General features: G+C 41.8%; 1 protein-coding gene across 8 annotated transcripts in view; it reads right to left on the bottom strand.

Annotated features, from left to right (window-relative positions):
* The window catches only part of mllt10 (MLLT10 histone lysine methyltransferase DOT1L cofactor), a 221,360-nt gene that overhangs the window by 18,334 nt on the left and 189,458 nt on the right, over positions 1–13,568 (bottom strand). For all 8 annotated transcript variants that reach the window (XM_068007104.1, XM_068007106.1, XM_068007105.1 and 5 more), the window contains 5 exons: positions 11,635–11,704; positions 7,642–7,796; positions 4,259–4,447; positions 4,034–4,122; positions 409–755 (listed from right to left, as the gene is read on the bottom strand). In XM_068007104.1, the coding sequence (XP_067863205.1) occupies positions 409–755; positions 4,034–4,122; positions 4,259–4,447; positions 7,642–7,796; positions 11,635–11,704 (850 nt within the window). The remainder of the gene's footprint in view (positions 1–408; positions 756–4,033; positions 4,123–4,258; positions 4,448–7,641; positions 7,797–11,634; positions 11,705–13,568) is intronic.

Below are 13,568 nucleotides of genomic sequence, written 5' to 3'. Positions count from 1 at the left end.
TTAAAGCCCTACCTACTGCCCTAGTTATTTGATTCGATAGGACACTGGTCCCAGCCCAGTTTAAGTGGAGCTGCACTTACTCTGGGCTCCCTTTGTGCAGTGACACTGAAGGTCAACTAGTGTATAATATACACAGCTTTACATTTTCTATTTTCAGAACAAAAACTTAAGACTGTTTTTAGTCTCTAACATGTGCTTATTGCTAAATTGCTTGGTTTAGTATTTTTTTTTACAAAATCACCATTATGTTTTCTCTAAGCAAAAAAAGTGAAAAGACTAGTGTGTCAGCTGTTTCACTGATAACATTAGAAATCAACAATAAGACTGATCAAATCAAACTCATTGCTGATTTTACTGGCCAAAACAACGTTTACAAAAATGCTGGTAGAAATGTTTTAAAGATCTTACCTGTTGTTTAGATTGGTGGATAATGGAAGAGTTACATTAGGTGGCACAGCAGCATGCGTTATCGGGCTTGGGTTTTGTGTTATTGACACGGGGGTCTGTATAACTCCATTCAGAGCACCGACAAATCCATTGATTGCCAGCTGGTTTCCTGGTAATGTTCCCATTAACCCGCTTACTGAAGTCATTGTGGGGATGGTGGAGGCCATCGTCTGCATACCACTAGATAGTGTTCCTGACATACAGTTAACCTGCTGAACTCCTGACCCTTGCTGAGCTGGACTCTGTCCAGTTGTGGTTGGACTAGCAAGAGAAGAACTGCTAGAACTACGTCCACTGGAAGTTAGTTCCTAAGATTAAAACATTTAACTTTAATAAACAGCTTATTTAAAAAAACATGATAAGGCAACAAGTAACTCAATAACAGTTTGCATTTATATAGTATCTTTAATGTAGTAAACAAGGTGCCTCACAGAGGGAAAACAGACATTGAAAATTAGTAGGGATGGCAAAAAACATTGACAAGATGGGATAAGGAGGGAGCTCCAAGAGTAGGGCTGAGATAGCTGAAGGCTCTTCAACTGATTGTGGATTGGAGGCAGAGGATTGCACTGAAGACTAGAGTTTGAGGACTGAAGGGTATGGGCTGAGACGTAGGAGATTAAAGAGGTAAATGGGGTGAGGCTAGGGAAAGATATGTAAATGAGGATGAAGATTTTGAATTCAGTGAATAATTGTAGAATAGGAAGCCAATAGTTGTTTGAGGACAGGGGCGATGGGTGAGTGGAACAGAGTTTTGGACAAGTTGCATTTTGTGTCAGATGGAGCTTGGAAGGAGGGTGCTACAGAAGTAGAGTTTGGAGGTAACAAAAGCAAGGACAATGGTTTTAGCAGCTGGTTTTGGGATTGAAATAAGGGTGATGATGCTGAAGTGGAAGTAAATGGTTAGGATATGGAGAATGAAGTTCCGAGCTGGGTGAAACAGGACACTGAATTTATACAATGTCTAATTCAGCTTGAACAAACATCTAGGGATGGGGGTTTTTAAAAAAAATTTTTTTATTCGTTCACGGGATGTGGGCGTCGCTGGCGAGGCCAGCATTTATTGCCCATCCCTAATTGCCCTCGAGAAGGTGGTGGTGAGCCGCCTTCTTGAACCGCTGCAGTCCGTGTGGTGACGGTTCTCCCACAGTGCTGTTAGGAAGGGAGTTCCAGGATTTTGACCCAGCGACAATGAAGGAACGGCGATATATTTCCAAGTCGGGATGGTGTGTGACTTGGAGGGGAACGTGCAGGTGGTGTTGTTCCCATGCGCCTGCTGCTCTTGTCCTTCTAGGTGGTAGAGGTCGCGGGTTTGGGAGGTGCTGTCGAAGAAGCCTTGGCGAGTTGCTGCAGTGCATCCTGTGGATGGTGCACACTGCAGCCACAGTGCGCCGGTGGTGAAGGGAGTGAATGTTTAGGGTGGTGGGTGGGGTGCCAATCAAGCGGGCTGCTTTATCTTGGATGGTGTCGAGCTTCTTGAGTGTTGTTGGAGCTGCACTCATCCAGGCAAGTGGAGAGTATTCCATCACACTCCTGATTTGTGCCTTGTAGATGGTGGAAAGGCTTTGGGGAGTCAGGAGGTGAGTCACTCGCCGCAGAGTACCCAGCCTCTGACCTGCTCTCGTAGCCACAGTATTTATATGGCTGGTCCAGTTCAGTTTCTGGTCAATGGTGACCCCCAGGATGTTGATGGTGGGGGATTCGGCGATGGTAATGCCGTTGAATGTCAAGGGGAGGTGTTTAGACTCTCTCTTGTTGGAGATGGTCATTGCCTGGCACTTATCTGGCGCGAATATTACTTGCCACTTATGAGCCCAAGCCTGGATGTTGTCCAGGTCTTGCTGCATGCGGGCTCGGACTGCTTCATTATCTGAGGGGTTGCGAATGGAACTGAACACTGTGCAGTCATCAGCGAACATCCCCATTTCTGACCTTATGACGGAGGGAAGGTCATTGATGAAGCAGCTGAAGATGGTTGGGCCAAGGACACTGCCCTGAGGAACTCCTGCAGCAATGCCCTGGGGCTGAGATGATTGGCCTCCAACAACCACTACCATCTTCCTTTGTGCTAGGTATGACTCCAGCCACTGGAGAGTTTTCCCCCCGATTCCCATTGACTTCAATTTTACTAGGGCTCCTTGGTGCCACATTCGGTCAAATGCTGCCTTGATGTCAAGGGCAGTCACTCTCACCTCACCTCTGGAATTCAGCTCTTTTGTCCATGTTTGGACCAAGGCTGTAATGAGGTCTGGAGCCGAGTGGTCCTGGCGGAACCCAAACTGAGCATCGGTGAGCAGGTTATTGGTGAGTAAGTGCCGCTTGATAGCACTGTCGACGACACCTTCCATCACTTTGCTGATGATTGAGAGTAGACTGATGGGGCGGTAATTGGCCGGATTGGATTTGTCCTGCTTTTTGTGGACAGGACATATCTGGACAATTTTCCACATTGTCGGGTAGATGCCAGTGTTGTAGCTGTACTGGAACAAAGATTGGGTACAAAGTTTTTGATGGGAAGCCAAATAAAATGGCTTAGGCCACAGCGTTAGTAGCGTACCAAAGTTTTCTTGCTGCAGGCAGAGTGAAAAGTGGAGAGAGAGGATTTGAACAGATCATTTTGGGAAAGGTAAGTGCAGTTTTGTGTGGTAACAACATATCTAAGGTCCTCACAGAGAAAGGGGAGATGAGATATGGGACAGTAATTGGAGGGAATGATGGGTACAGGGTAGGCTTTTTGAGAGGGCAGTGATGGCCGTTTTAAAGGGGAGGAACAGTCCCTATGGAAAGGGAGCCAGTAATATTGGCAAGCAATGGCATAAGGTAAAATAGCTGAACAGTCAGGGGCTGGATGGAGATTGGGATTCAATGCAACGTGAGGTGGGTTCAGAGGAAATGAGCCTGGATTGGGAGGAATGCTACAGAGAAATATGTGGAGAAAGAGGACTCTATCTTTGAGACAGGGAAGTCCATCAGATCTTTGAACTTGGTGTTGGAAGTGAGGAAGGAGGAGGTGGGGACACAGCGGGACAAAGAAGGGGAGTATGGGGTTTTCTTATTCTTCAGGACCAAAAGGAGGATTTGGCTTTTGAGGGAGAGACATGGTATTGTTTGAGATGATCAAGCAAAATCTGGCAGTGGGTGATCAGGCCAGTTGTGCAGTAGGTTAAGCTTGAGTTTTCAGATTTGAGGATGCGCCTTTGGGGATGGAAGACTGGGAGTGAACTAGGAACAAAAGCATCAAAGGCAGAAGGAAAGGAGCTACTGAGGAGGTCAACAGAGACAACAGTCATGGCAGGCGGAGGGTCAGAGGAACAGGAATTGGATTTGTATGTAAAAGTGTGGGGTGGTGGGGGGGGGAGGAAAGAGAAGAGAAGACGATTACCCCTTCCAGAGTTTGAGTGGGGCTGGAGGTGGGCAGGTGATGGTGAGGTAGCGACAGCCAAGAAAATTATCAGCAATTGCCTAATCAATAGAGACTTTGAAGGTAGCCTGCTCTCACTCTAGGCATAAACAAAAATACAGTATACTGAAAATGACAAAATAATTATCTCAAATACTAAGTAAAATTCATTAATAAGATGAACACCTGAGTTGGCATTGGAAGTGAGCTTTCAGGCAGAAAATTGTTGCTCAGGTGGGGACCTTTACTGCTGTGCAAGGAAGTTGTGTTGTGGACTATAAGAGAACACATTAAAATTGAATTTTTAACACAAAACAAAATTTCTAATTGCAAACAATACCACTTTTATCAGATTAATTTAGCATGACATGAGAAAACAACACAGGTATATGAAAACAGAATGTCACTTACCAGTTTGTACTGTGAATGGGTGTATTTGAGTTGTTGGACTGGTATTGGAACTCATGACAGGAAAAGGTACTGACAGCTGAGCATTTAGTAACTGGAGGCGCTCCTTCTTAGCTGTCAAACTCTTAATCTGCTCCTCCAGCTGCCGATTTTCAACTTGAAGCTGATGCAGTGATTTCAACATTCCCATAACTATTTGAACAAAAAAACCCAGCAAAATTAAATTCTAAATTTGACCAGTGTCAATAACTGAAAGACAAATTAGTCTCACCAAATACACAAACCTCAAGCAATAGATCATAAAAATCCGTTCAATGCAAAGAAATGTAAAGTAGTATATTTTGGGGAAAAGAACAGTGAATGGAAGCAAATCCTTACTGGTAAGATTCTTAAAAGTAGAGGAACAGAGAGAAGGAGGGGTGAGGATACATAGAATTTCACAGGTGGGAGTGCAGGTAGAAATAAAAGGCAAATGGGATTTTGGTTTTAAACAAAGGAGCACTGAATATAAAAGCAAAGAAGTGATGTTGAATTTGTCCAAGACATTAGTGAGACCACAGTTGGAGTTTTGTATGCAGTTCTGGACACCCCATTATAGGGAGGATATCAGAGTTATGGGAAGGGTACAATGAGGATACATTAGAATTATACCAGGAATGAGATTATAGTTATGGAGAAAGGCTTCTTGAAAAAATTGGGGCTCTTTTAACTGGAACTGATAAGATTAGGGGATCTAACAGAGGTTTTTAAGATTATGGAATGTTTAGAGAGGGTAAATAATGATATTGATTCCACCGGTTGATGAATTGGTAACAAAAGGATAAAGGCTCAGGATTATCACAAGAGGAGAAGTTAGAAGAAATGTTTTCATACTTTACTTTCACAGGATTATTAGAAATTGAAATGCTTTACAACAAATGATTATCGAAGTAGAGGCTATAACATCTTTTAAAATGGAACTGGATATGTATTTGAAAAGGAAGAATCTAAAAGGATATGGGGGAAAAAGCAGGGGAATTGGATTACAGTAGATAAGCTCCATTTGAAGACCTGGCACTAGCCTGACGGGCCAAATGGTTTCCATGTGGGTAGTACTTTCTGTGATTCTATGAGTTAACTCTTCAAAGGTAGGCTTACTTTAAACCCATTGATAGGTGAATGCAGCATATGAATATTCCTAAAACTCAGGTTCCACTTAATTTTTTTTCCAAAAACAAATAATTTTAATGAATGTTAATTTACACGGTTCTTCAACTTTAGTTTTTAACTTCCTGCAAACTTTCTAGTTTTAAAAAAATCAATTCCAGGTAAAAATAAGGGGTGGGGGGGTGGAAAAGAGTAAACTTTACATTTACCAGGTAAAAACTGAATGGTGCAAAATTTGTACACACTATTTTGTTAGTTATGCAGCTTCTGAATTGTATTTATATTTTTCTGTTCATTTAGATCATCTATATATATATATATATAATATATATATAGATGATCTAAATGAACAGAAAAATATATATAGATGGTGTAATGTACAACTGAAAGGCGAACAAAATCTTAGAAGAATCACAAACAAATGCTTCCAAGTCTTGTAGATAATACACAATTCCCCTTCCTCATACCATGTAAGTACATGATCTTGGGTGACCCCCTACTTCTGTCAAAGCAATAGCAAGGAATACTAAACAGCACTTTAAAATAATTTACCAAATATATTACACATTTTGTCTAACACAAATCAGAGAAAAGGAAGAATAGTCTACATACAAAACATGAAAATGACTTTACTGAGAACAGGCAATCTAACATTCTTCCTCATTCAGCTAAAGTACACTTGCCAATGGGCATCACCAAACCAAAGCTCAAAACAAAATAGAATAACTAATTACTGCAAGCCTTATGATACAAAGAGCAATAAAACAGCTTATCGTCCTATGCAGAAATGTAAACATTGCTGTAGCGAGAATCACTTCACAAAGCAGCTTTGCAAATGTGTTCCAAGGTGACTTAATATTTGCTCACAATGTACCTTAATTTATCATTGGTTCTCTATTTGATAATTGGGAACATAAAACACACACAACACCCATTTGGCATGATGCTTATCTAATCTTGGCTTTCCCTAGGAAATGATTACATAGAATTTTACAGCACAAAAGAGGCCATTTGGCCCAACAGGTGCCAGTGCTGATGCTCCACATGACCCTCCACCCACCTTACTTCATCACAACCTATCAACATTTCCTTCTATTCCTTTTCCTCTCATGTACTTATCTAGCTTCCCCTTAAATGCATCTATGCTATACACCTCAACCATTATGTGGTAGGAAGTTCCATATTCTCACCACTCTCTGAGTAAAGAAGTTTCTCCTGAATTCCTTATTGAATTTATTAGTGACTATCTCATTTTATCTCCCGCACAAGTGGAAACATCTTCATTACGTCTACCTTAGCGAACCCCTTCATAATTTTGAAGACCTCTATCTAGCTTCTCTCAAAAAGAGGTGACTGAGAGGTAAAGAGCCCCAGCCTGTTCATTTTTAAACTGCCTAAAAACTACACTTCTTTAGCTGTATGAGCACAGTATAAAAGAGCTGCATAAACATGAATACTCTTGCATTCCATCACAGATGATAGCATTCTGATGCTGTGGGGAGATTATGATGGCATCTTTTCATTTCATACTTCTGATACGATCGTGAGGAGGAATATGGATGGGAGCAAAATACATTTGCATCGTTTTGCCAAATGAGGCCTGGTACATCCATAACAAGGGTGGTGTGCTCACCCTTTGAGCCAGAGAGTAACATTTTAAAAAAGGATTTTAACTATCTTTAGAACATAAGAAATAGGAACAGTAGGCCATACGGCCCCTCGAGCCGGCTTCAACATTCAATAAGATCATGGCTGATCTTCGACCTCAACTCTACTTTCCTGCCTGTCTTGTAGGATTGAATTCATTCTTCAAGAGTTACGTCAAGACATAAGTCAAGAGTTGAACCAGGTCTAGATCACAATCTGTAGAAACCACTAATATGTTACTGGTGAGATCAGGTGGTACCGATGCCTGTTGTGTTGACAAACTCTGAAGTACAAAAAGGATTAAAGAACTGCCTGAACTATCCACAAGGCCTGAAAAGATGGTGTGTGGTGAATGTTCTTGAAGAATGGTACCCACAATTATGTGACTTATTCAATTATTTAAACATAGGTGTATAAACAAAATGATGTGCCTGCAGGATAATTATGAAAACAGCCATGCAACAAGAAAAAGTATCTCTTTGACAGCAGGGAAAAGAACCATGTAGAAACAAAAAAGAAGCACTGTTATGCAGTGTGAAAGGATTGATGTATTGAAAAGTGACTAAGTATGAAAGGCTCTTATAAATACATACCTTCTCCAGGAGTGCCCTGTTCCAAAAGAAACTGCTGTCCTTCACTCCATTGCCTTTCCAATAGCTGTTCTATGCTGGATGCCACTGGTGGCAGATTCTCCAAGACACTGTTATTTGACTGATCATAACGAATTTGTAAGCCACTTGCAGGAGATCTGTTTGAAAGGTTAGGATTTTCAAAATTAAAAGAAACACAAGATTAGGCTGTGTAACTCTTGCAGAATCTATATTTAAAAAAATAAAAATGCAAGATCCTCCTACTGGTCTCCCAGAATTGGCAAGTTTAATGTCCGCTTACTGAGGCAAATGCAATCAAACATGCCCATCCTGCTGCAGTACGAAGATATTCTGCTTTAAGAAAAACAATCTTTACGTGTTATTACAATAAAACCTCCTTCAGTTAACTAATTGTTTATTACCAATCAATAAAAATTGAGCAATACTACATCTTTAAATCAAAATTGTAATCTAAAATAAATGATGAATAGAACGGTCAACGGCACAGCATTTCTGGTTTAGTGACATGCTGTGCGAAGCAGTAGCGGACAACAGACTTCGGCTGAAAATACCCAAATCTGAATTATTGATTCCAGCAGAGCAATCAGCAAGCACCAGAGAGTATGAGCTTCTGCAGAAGGAGGTAATGAAAAATCAAAGAGCAAGTCATCCTGGACCATTGCCAGATCCCTCTCACCAACTAGTTATATAGCAGCATTTGCAGAGGTGTCATGTTTTCTCAATTCTTAAGGGTATATCAAAGAGCCTGTAGACAATAAGATCAAGTGGGAATAATGATTTTAAAAATTCAAAACGGTAGATTAGATTACATCTGTAGTTAGAATTCTTCTCATTCTTAGAAAGAAGTTCAAACTCTACAGTAGTCACTTTGCTGATGATTGGGAGTAAGCTAATAGGATGCTAACTGGCTGGGTTGGATTTGTCCTGCATTTTTGTGAACAGGACATAACTGGGCAATTTTCCACATTGTTGGGTAGATGCCAGTTATTGAAGCTGTATGAGAACAGCTTAGCTAGAGGCTAGGGGCACAGCTAGTTATGGAGCACAGGTCTTTTGTACTCACATGCTGGGTGCCGCCATCATTGAGGATGGGGATGGGGATGTTTGTGGAGCCTCCTCATTCTCCTCCTCGTCAGTTGCTTAATTGTCCACCACAATTCACAACTGAACATGGCAGGGCTGCAGAGCTTTGACTTGATCCATTGGTTGAGAGATCGCTTTCTGACTATGGGCATTCAGCTAATCCTCAATTCACTGCAGCACATTACCACTAATTCCATAAGATTCTATCTTGTAGAGAAGACTCTTATGCGGTACCTTACCAAAAGCTTTCTGAAAGTCCAGGTAGACAATGTCTACCGGGTTAATCTCATCCACTAACCCGGTGACTTCTTCAAAAAATTCAATCAAATTGGTATGGCATGACCTTTTACAGAAGCCGTGTTGGGTGTCCCTGATATGGTCTTCATTGTCTGAAGTGGTCATATAGTGCATCCCTAATGATTCCCTTGAGCATCTTACCTATTATTAGCAAGCTAATGGGCCTATTGTTACCAAGTTCTGCCTTATCCTCCTTCAGATAATGATGAAAAGCCTGTAGCCACTGAAAAGCCAGCATTTTGATGCTCTGATCCACCAGAAGATGATCCAGGATGACTATTTGATATAATGGAGATTGTGCAGTGGATTAATATACAAAGATTCAGCTACTATACGAACACATATACGTCACCACAAAAGTGACGTATAGGTAAATCCACAGAAATGTCTTGGGCTCCACTTGAATCTGAATCTAAAAGTCTAGTGAAAGCATGACTGTTTTGGTCCTAATTGCAATCTGATGACCTCTGCTGGAAAGTGCGTGGCCAGAGTTCAGGTGAGAACAGGATCAGGATTGGGCTGTGATGTCCTGTACAGTGGAAGAGCTTGCCAACACTCCTTGTCTAGGTCACACGTTTTCCACCTTTCCAGCAAATGTTGGCGCCCTCCCGGAATCCCTTGCAAATGCTGATGCCCTACCGGGGTCTGTGGAAGGGGTTGGTAGGTGTCGCATTTACACTGGGTCCCTGGAAGGGATCGAGGGGGGTCAGCATTTACACTGGGTCCCTGGAAGCAGAAAGTGGTGGTTTTGTGTGTTGCAAAACAAGTTATATCTGTTGCTTACTATAAACCACACAGACGACATTTTTTGCTGTTCGTTATTGACAGAAAGGTAGTTTATGTGTTACTTGTACACACACTTCATGTAAACAGTGAACGGGGGGCATCTTCCCTATAATGACTCAAATGGAGTTCAATTAAGATTCATAGTATGGACACAAGGGGTGGGGGCGGGAAGGGTAGGATTGGGCTGGGAACTGTGCAGTGACAGGCAAATACACTAAAGACAGCAGGTTTGCAATAACTCTACACAGCAATTCTCCAGTATCCCTACAGATAGAGGCTAATGATATCTTAAAGCAGGTTCTTCAGATCATCTCCCCGGCTGAATTAATGCCACAAGCAGGCGGTCGCACAAAATCCCGCCCCTGTTTTATAATTTTAACCCTCACTTTGGAGCACTGACACGCTCTGGATGGAGTTTCGGCCACAACTGGAGTACTGTGTCCAGTTCTGGGCACCGCACTTCAGGAAAGATGTGAAGGCCTTAGAGAGGGTGCAGAAGAGATTTACTAGAATGATTCCAAGGATGAGGGACTTTAGTTTCGTGGATAGACTGGAGAAGCTGGGGTTGTTCTTCTTGGAACAGAGACAGTTGCGAGGAGATTTGATAGAGGTATTCAAAATCATGAAGGGTCTAGACAGAGTAGATAGAGAGAAACTGTTGCATTGGCAGAAGGGCCAAGGACCAGAGGACAGAGGATTTAAGGCGATTGGCAAAAGAATCAAAGGTGACATGAGGAAAAACTTTTTACACAGTGAGTGGTTAGGATCTGGAATGCACTGTCGAGGGGGTGGTGGAGGCAGATTCAATCATGGCCTTCAAAGGGGAACTGGATAAGTACTTGAAAGGAAAAATTTGCAGGGCTACAGGGATAGGGCAGGGGAGTGGTACTAGCTGGATTGCTCTTGCATAGAGCCGGCGTGGACTCGATGGGCCGAATGGCCTCCTTCCGTGTAACTTTTCTATGATTCTATTAGGGAGATTATATCCTTCCCTACTTGAAGAATAGGTCCTCTGTTGAGCACTATGGTTTTCTAATTGATCACAAATTCCAAACAATCTTCTGGTATAAAAAGCTGCTGAACCATTTCTTCCACTGTCTCATACTTGTAAAGTATACTCTATCACATAGTCAAACACAGCAGCCAAGTCCCACAAACAGCAATGAGATGAATGACCAGTTAATCTATTTTGTTGAAGTGACGTTAGTTGAAGTTGGTGGAATAACACCATAGAATATTTTACATCCACCTGAACGTCACATCTGAAAAACAGCACCTCTAACATTGCAGCATTCCAACTATTGCACCAAAGAGTCAGCCTAGAATACGTGCTTAGGTCCTGTGTGGGATTTGAACGCACAATCTTTACTCAGAGCCGAGTGTGTATAATTGAGCCAAGCTGATACTTCCCCTACTCGCTATCCAATAATTCCTGCTGCAATCATGCATTCTCCTCTCCCCCACCCCACCATAGTCAAATAGATTGCCAACACTCACTATATAGACTAACACATAAGGAAAAGGCACCTAGGTGAGGGATTTTTTTTTTTATTATTCGTTCATGGGCGTCACTGGCAAGGCCAGCATTTATTGCCCATCCCTAATTGCCCTTGAGAAGGTGGTGAGCCGCCTTCTTGAACCACTGCAGTCCGTGTGGTGAAGGTTCTCCCACAGGAGGGCTACTAGCACTGTAATCCACCACAAGTTACTACCTTCATCACAGGTGATGAAAAGGCAAGAAAATGGAGAAAAATGACTAAAAATGTCAAATACTTTTGTAGTCTAAAGTTTGCAATGTACGTGGTTTACCGTGGTGAAAGACTTCCTCTTGGTGAACTGCTCCTCCCAGGAAGACTGCGGCTATTGTCCAAATCTTGATCTGAAAAATAAATAAACCTAATTAACAAATTAAGTACAAATTGTTCAGATAATTAGTCCACTGGAATGCTTTTCAAATTTGCATGCACCAATTTTTATAAGATTTAGTATAGATTACTTTCATAAGACTATCCCTCACTCTTAAGTCAAACTTCACAAACCTCATCTCTACATTAGGCTAGTCATTAATGGGGAGATGGGAAGTGGGCAAGGAGATAGAGCATTTAATCTGTTGCCGACTTTGGGCATGCAATTCATCTCTTTCCCAACCTATATATGAATCATTGTCCAGTCTTCACCCACAAATCCATAGAATAAGGTATGCGGCTGAGTTCTCAATTTTAGCCATGTCACAATTGGGTGGCAACAAAAAGAGGTTAGCTCTCGCCCCAAAGTGTCAGCTGTTCCCAAACATCTGGTTGGTTGGATCAAGAGCTGAACAGCTACAAAAGGTATGTGGATCAGAAGGGAAAGGAGGGACGGAAATTAGGGACAACAAATTCAGGGGAAAAGGAAAAAAAATCAAAAGTACAGTAATTCAGGCTTTATTAAGACAGAGTGCGAACTCTGTTGTCTCCTAGCGGCTAGTTCAGAGCTGCACTACGACTAGCCTTTCACTTGTAGACAATAGATGTACGGCCCTTGAATATCAGAGAAAACAGGATAGAATAAAGACTTGAGAAAACAATACCTATTTTAAAAAAAATAAGCCAATGAAAAAATAACCGAAGTAGGTAACACATCTTTCTTCCTCATAGCTCAGATTTTCTAGCCCTTTAATTTGCAACCAAAACTGCTTTTAAGACTTGTCATCTAAACTGCATATTGTCTGCTGCTGAGAAATTAAAGTAGTAATATTTCATAAAGATATTACAATTATGCTAACTGGCAACTTTGTAGTTGCTATCCAAAGTTCGACACCTTTTTAAACATTGGCTCAAGATGTAGATTACAAAACTAACCAAGAGATTGTCTTCCACCAAATAATAGCAATGGGACAGAAAGTTTAAAAAAGATCAGTAAAAAGTTGTGAAATGGAGGCAGAAAACATCAACAGATTAATCTTCTGCATTTAGCACTTTTTGATTATTTTACCCTTCCAAAGATGGAGTAAAATTCATTTGTGAAACCAAGAGAAAAATTGTAAATTTTGCTTACGGTCATTGTTCGTGAACTTGTGCACCATTCTAGTTACAGTTGAAAAGTACATTCGCAGGGTCAAACGCGGTGTTGGGAAATTGGACAAATAGGATCATTCTAAGTTCCACCACAGAAGTGACAAAAGTGATGAGTACATGAGAATATTTTTCTCGCCCAGCAGTTCAGAGGGCTTAGGAGGCGCACATCTCAGTGGATACTACCCCAGAGAGCTAGTCTACCTGAGCATGGTGGAGGAGCAGCACATGAGGCAGCTCAAGCTCACTGGGGCATCTTGAGTCAAGTATGATATACCTGGTTCAAGATGACCTTCAGTGTATGGTAGCCTAGTGGTTGTGTTACTCGACTAGCAACTTAGAGGTCATGAGTTCAAATCCAACCATGGCAAGTTGGGAAATTGGACTGAATAAATCTGGTGATTTGTGGGCGAGCACCAGACAATGACAATTAAAAACTGTCGGAGCATGGGGCCTAGGTGGGTGACAGCACAGCCGCCAACTCCTTTGTGTTACCCAAACCACCTTCTATGCCATGTGCAAGGAGACAAGTGACTCCTTAATACCATCCTGCTGTTTTATGAGCCTTTATGTCCCCATTCAACTCATTGGCAGCACTATGCACACCAGACCTCTGCCCTGCATCAGTTGGTTTCTCGTAAACCATTACCATTGCTATCCTTCCTCACTAGTGCTCTGTTTCCAGCTCAG

The sequence above is a fragment of the Heptranchias perlo genome, chromosome 2 (genome assembly GCF_035084215.1).
Source record: "Heptranchias perlo isolate sHepPer1 chromosome 2, sHepPer1.hap1, whole genome shotgun sequence".
Classification (NCBI taxonomy): Eukaryota; Metazoa; Chordata; class Chondrichthyes; order Hexanchiformes; family Hexanchidae; genus Heptranchias; species Heptranchias perlo.
The sequence above is the reverse complement of the archived record's forward strand: the minus strand, read 5'-3'. Positions and strand labels throughout refer to the sequence as shown.